Below are 6,555 nucleotides of genomic sequence, written 5' to 3'. Positions count from 1 at the left end.
GTACTTTCTTTTTTCTTTTTTTTTTCTTTTTTTTTTTTTTTTCTTTTAAATCTACTTTTACTTGTGGTTTCATTTCATGTTCATGCTGAAAGATACTGAGCATTCTTAGCTCTGGGCTAGCTACAAGATTTACTGTTTCCCCTGATAGTGTTATCAGTGGACTATCCTACCATGATAAACCACAACTGCAATACTAATAGGTTTATAATGATGGCTTAAACTCTGCACTTTTGTAAGCATTGCAGGCTTCACTCACCTTGTTCAAGTGGCTGGCTTTTAGTTGAAGTAGTTTTCATCTTGAGTGCCTCCCTAACAGACATGTCACAGCAGGAGCCTTTGTTAGTGTCTTGGTCACTGTCAGCCTGATCACTGTCCCCATGCCCGCTGTCCCTCAAGCTGGCTCTTTCTGGATCCTTGAACGTGGAGCTACTGAAATACATAGTTAAAAAAAAAAAAAAAAAAAGAGTTGTATTTACTTGTTCAAAGTTGAATTGTACTCTCTGGCAAAGCAATTTTGACAAGAATGCAAATGGGGAAGCCGAGAAAGTTATTTAATAGGCCTTACCTTTGAACAAACTGCTGCCTGCTGCCCATGTAATTGGGCTCTGCGGGAAAATTGTCTGTCTGTGAAAGAGAAGGAAAAAAATACGTATAGTTGTACACTGGACAAATCTCCTGCAGAGCAACAAGATTTCCTAGAGGAGAAATGATTAATAATTCAAAAATTCCCTTAATCTTCAGATTTGTACATTTTAATTAAATTGGAAAATGCTGGCATGTAATTATGTGCTCAGAACAATTAAATGATTCCGGTCCGCAAATTACCTGCTAAAGTAAACAATGAAGCTCCAATAAGTGGCATTCTCTGTTAGTAACCTGACAGATGACACTGTTTATGTTTTTTCATTAGTAAGATATTAAGACTGATGGTTATTGAAAATGAGAGAAAAAATTACTTTTGCATATTACAAAAGCGAATTATTCAATAATACTAATTTTTAATCATAATTACATCATTTACGGGGATCCTGAAGCCTTTACTGCTGTAATACAATTTTATATATTGCTATATTAGTCTTCAATAGAAACCAAACCAAACCAAACCAAACCAAAAACACCCGTAGAGGAAAAACAATCCAGAAAATTTGTGGCTGATTAGCTGTGGGCATTTTGTAAATGCTACTGGAAGAGTGCAAGTATGAAAATATTTGGATTCTCTCTTTAATTTTCATCAGTATTAATAGCTATGTCAGAATAATGAAGACTACACATATGAGCAAGAACATTAAATGATTGTTTCAGACAAGCAGTTTTTAAAAGAAGATACTTTCATTAAGTCTGCCAGGAGTATATTTTTAGTAGCATGAGCAAAGTAACTGTAGAGGTAGAAGTATTTACAGCATCCAGACCAACATGGAGTCCTGCCAAAGGGAACTGAATTCCCCTTGTATCATCATCTGAAGTTCTTTGGGAGAAAGAGAGACTTCATCTTTCACAAAACACCACATACTGTACATTCACACACGTCACTTCTTCTTGCAGCTGACCTAGTGACAGAGCTTCTACTGTTTTCTGCCTCACTTCATATCACACCACTGTGCTTCACAGCAGCTATGAGTTTTGCGGCAGCATCTAGTGTAACGGTATCAGTAACAGAGGCAGCACTCAGTTAATGGAGCAGAAGGCCCAAGGTAAGGTTTAATCTCGTACAACAAGCATTTACACAAGTGATTGGTCTATTGAATATTTGGGTTTCCCTGCCACTCCACACACCATTTTTTTCTAGCTTTGTTTTGGTTTTATAGGTAGGTCGTAATTGGAAATGTTTGCTACTTTTTGTATGGTTGAAATACTGGAGCTTGGAAGATATGCATGAAGTTACATCCCAAATTTAACAGCCACTGCTGTTTGCAACAGAAAGTAGGCAGCCACCTGCCACTCTCAAGGTACATGTGAAATAGATGTGCCTCTATACCATGGATATCTCATGTGATTTAGGGAAAGGACAGAAGATAAAAAATTGTCTTCTGTTCATCATGTACAAAGTCAATTTACAATGTACTTTCTTATGTTTTCCAGTTAAATCCTTTGAGTCAAAATTACAACACATCATGATCATATTTTGAAGCTGTTTCTAATTAAGCTGTGGAGTACACAGCATTGTATGTGTTATTAAAAAACAGTCTGATGCATTATCAGTGAATTTTCTTTTATGATAACTGTATGACAGAATCACTTTTTACTCATCTGTTTTCAAAATATGACATAAAGCACCTATATTTATAATTTTAAATTATTCTTTATCATATAAAAATTGCATATAATTTGGAAATCTGGGTGTTTATGTCCATCTAGAGACTTGTTCTTCAGCAGCATTGTTAAAAGATGAGCTCATGAAAGTTCTTAAATGCTGCCTAAGAAATGCAAACAATATGCTTTATTACAGAAGGAGAATTCTGGAGATCTGGGACATCAAGCTCGGTGTTGTGTCACTGATCTGCCAAGTTGGCACTTCAGGCTGATGATTTCAGCTACAGGTCTCCAAACTTTTCTAAATCTAGCCACTTTAGTTACAGGGCAGTTTAGAGCTTTGTACTTAAAACCAGACAAGATTCTGGATATAATATATGCAATTAGAATAAAAGCTTGTCGAGAGAGTCTAGCAGAGGGCTATGAGGATGTCTGGGGGACTGGAACACCTACCTTATGAGGAGAGGCTGAGAGACCTGGGGCTTTTTAGTCTGGAGAAGAGAAGACTTAGGGGGGATCTAATTAATGTGTATAAATAGATGAGGGCTGGGTGTCAGGAAGAAAAAGGCAACCCCTTTTTACTTGTGCCCTACAATACAACAAGGGGCAATGGATACAAGCTGGAGCACAGGAAGTTCCACCTCAACATGAGGAAGAACTTCTTTACTGTAAGGGTTCCAGAGCACTGGAACAGGCTCCCCAGGGAGGTTGTGGAGTCTCCTGCCTTGGAGACTTATAAGACCCATCTGGATGCGTTCCTGTGTGACCTGCCCTAGACTAGGTGGTCCTGCTATGGCAGGGGGGTTGGACTCAATGATCTCTGGAAGTCCCTTCCAACCCCTAACATTCTGTGATTCTGTGATGTTTCAAATTACAAAAACAAACACTGGAAAGAAAAATAAACAAACAAAAAATAATTTAAAAATGGTGTCATAAAGAGAAATAGCTGTGTTCCTATATGTAATTGCTTAAATGTAGCATATCATATTTGCAAAGCAGCCTTAATTCTGACATGTATTATCTTCTTCTTGCAAATTGTAAGATAGAATCTCACTTGTTTGCAGCATATCTACCTCATAAATAAGCACTTGTAGTCATTATGACATTCATAGAGCTCAATAATTCTCAACCCAAATAATCCTGTACTGTTGTAGAACTCATGTCTGTTTTCTAGGTCTAATATCTCAACTCTAGATTCTCAGAAAAACTGACCTTATGCTTTTACTTATGTAAGACATCTGCCTCCTCCTAAACACAGCTGCCACTAGAATCAACATTTCCATTGTTAATGTCATTGTCAGGCAAAATGCTTGCTATAAACTGCATTTTCATCAATCCTCTACCATTAGAAAAGTCAGACTTCTGCCTTGAAATTAATTATAGCACTTCTTTAGAGATGGTGCTAAGAATTCATCTGTAAGTTGAACTATAGTGAGAACTGGTCATACTTTTTGTTTCTGCATTTTCATATGGGGGGCAAAAAAAAAAAAAAAAAGTCATTTTACACAGTCCAGACTAGCCAAGATATAAATTTTAAAACAAAAATTATGACCACATCTTAGCTGCTGTCCTAAAAATGGGAGCAGCTTCTTAGAAATTCCATATTTATGGAAATCATTAATGACCTTTAACTAGAAAATAATTTGACTGATTTCCTTCATATTGTATTTTGCAGCAATATAAACAGTTGGGTGCCACATTACAGTGAGTTCACTGCTGGGAAAAAAAAAAAAAAAGGCAAATACTTGATAACCATTTACAGCCACAGAGCTTGGAGTTGAGTTCTCTCCCTTCTGCTCTAAAAGCATTAGAGCTTCTTTGATGAAATATGGAAGTATGATGCTTGTGCTAAGCTGTAACAGAGCACTTTGAGATACAGGCAGCAACAAGAGAACTGCTTCATGTATAATAATATCTAAACCAAAATTGGGATAATAAATAAACATTTAATTTTAAGGCTAGGCAGTTTAGACAAATCTTAGAAAGGTAAGCATCCACTTCACAGTGGATTAGAGAGATATAAATGTCTAATTCCCTTAAACAATTTTTTTTTCCTTAATCCCAGCTGAAATGAGAGGTCATATACTTACAATTTTTACACTTTAACATCTATGGAAGTGATATTACACATTTCAGCTCATGCATTAATCATACCTCTTTACACTGCATATCTGTAACTTGAAGAAATGAGTGCTACTTTAGAAATCTATCAACAGCAAATAAACTCTTTGTTCTCTGGGCATACAGCCCTTTCTAGGAAATCAGATCTACTGTATCTTTCTGTCTCCAGTTTTAAGGTAGGTTTCCATTCACCTGCTGATAACCATCTAAAAGTTAGTCACCTACTCTAGGCTAATCAGCTAAGATGCCTCTATAAGCACTGAGATATACAAGATAATCTGTCCCATTTGAGGCATCTGGCTTTAGGTATGTACTGCTCCTGGAAATTACTTTCTCCAGTAATAATAGGACAATGCAGATGACCAGCAAGCTGTTGAGTGCCATAGCTCATGTTCAGTGTCATAGAGTTAAACAGTAAAAACATGGTTTCTGTCTCTGTGATTCAAGTTTGAGGGCTTGAGTGTCAGTTAGGTCATCAACAACTAAGACACAAATTCTTCAGTAGGAAGAAAACATATTTGTACAAATGATCTCTAAAATTAAAGCAAAAGCAGAACTGTCTGCTGCCCTGGTTAGATACCAGAGAATTAAAGTCTGTGGCGTCAATCTAACTGTCTATAGCTGCCCTAGAGAAGAGGTCCTGGTTTTATGGCTCATTTTCCCAGATTATTGGAATCAGTTCATTTCCAAAGAGAATATGCTGTTAAATCATTTAACAGATGTACTTTTTCACAGTTGCCACAATGGCTGCTTTAAAATAGTTTCTTCCATCTATCTGTCCTAATATGTGACTCTAGAGTAAATCTGAATTTTTAGGAACACTGCCATTACTGTGATGTTGCAGAAAAATTCCTGAGGATTTCTATGCACGTTTAATGAAGTTTTCTGAGAAGGATGAAGCTCATAAAAAATGCTGTTTTCAAAGAGATCAGAATGCATATAAACCTTCTAAAAGCTGCCAACGTTTGGAAAAAAAAAAGCTTACTACCTTTCAGAAAATATCTTACAGTTTGTTTAGGTTACCTTTTTCATTGTGTTGAGTTGAGGAAGAAGAAAGCAAAAGAACAGGCGAATTAAACCTGTGCAAAATAAAATTTTACTGGTATAGAGTTTCAGACATGATGATATAATTGCTACAGTCTAATAATGTGACTTGAAGGATCACTTACTGGCCAGTGTTTATGTGAACAACATACAGAATATCATTCTAGTGCTGTTGTCAACAGTCTATAAAACAATTAATTCTATTATGTGTGCTAGGACTTTTGTATGAAGACCACAAAGGTGCCTAGTAAACTACAATTGTTGTTAAGTATTGGACTCATACAGTGAATTTGGAATACTGAATTTTATAAATTCAAAATAAAACCACTCAAAACTTTGAAAGTCAGCTGCTGAGGTTCTACTCATAGAATGTCTATGATCTCCAAAAGTTTCATTTAGAGAAAGAAAAATGAAAATGTATGGCCAAGAACAGAGTATCAGAAACATATTCCTTCTAGGGTCCATTAAACTTAAATAATCTAATAAGATAAAAAAAAAAAAAATTGAAAGCTTCATCATTGGAAACAGTTTGAGCCAACCTGGGCAAAGCATTACACAATGAATCATGGGGAATATTTTTAGCAATGGGCTACATTAATCTCTTTTCCTTTTTTTTTTCCCCACAATAACTTCACATTCACAGGCTATGTATGTTTACTTGTGTTGAAATTTTTTGATATTTTTATAAATAAAAGGGTTCCACTGTGGCTCTGCACACATAAATATTTTTTTTCCAAAATAGTGAAGATTAAAATTAAATAGTGAAGATTAAGATTAAAGCCCATATTAATCAATCAGATTTCAGGGGTTCTAGTATTGCTCGGCAAGACAATGGTAGAGGTCTTCACAAGGCTTCTGCTTTCAAGAATCCCTATAAAAAACAGGCTGACTATTAAAAGTCTGGAATTCTGAGTTATTTTCCTTTTTTTATTTTATCAAAATCTTTGTTACACTGTAAAAGAAAAAGTTTTCAGTTATACAGATCTCTCTTCAAAAGAAAAAGCCAACAAACCTTAAAATCAACATGACTACAAAGAAAAAGACAGAAGAAGTGAGAAAGAAAGGGAGGGAGGAAGATACAGAAATGCAATATTTAAGTATTCTTGAAAAATTATGCCCAGAAATAATTGTCATATTAGG

The 6,555-nt window shown here is 35.6% G+C and overlaps 1 protein-coding gene across 1 annotated transcript in view; it reads right to left on the bottom strand.

Annotated features, from left to right (window-relative positions):
* Positions 1-256: 256 nt before the first annotated feature.
* The window catches only part of PCDH17 (protocadherin 17), a gene marked incomplete at both ends in the record, with an annotated part of 27,599 nt that continues 21,300 nt past the window's right edge, over positions 257-6,555 (bottom strand). Inside the window, 2 exons of the mRNA XM_008940015.1 lie at positions 257-429; positions 566-624. Coding sequence (XP_008938263.1) covers positions 257-429; positions 566-624 — 232 coding nt within the window. The remainder of the gene's footprint in view (positions 430-565; positions 625-6,555) is intronic.

The sequence above is a fragment of the Merops nubicus genome, unplaced genomic scaffold, assembly GCF_000691845.1.
Source record: "Merops nubicus isolate BGI_N331 unplaced genomic scaffold, ASM69184v1 scaffold12145, whole genome shotgun sequence".
Taxonomy (NCBI): Eukaryota; Metazoa; Chordata; class Aves; order Coraciiformes; family Meropidae; genus Merops; species Merops nubicus.
The sequence above is the reverse complement of the archived record's forward strand: the minus strand, read 5'-3'. Positions and strand labels throughout refer to the sequence as shown.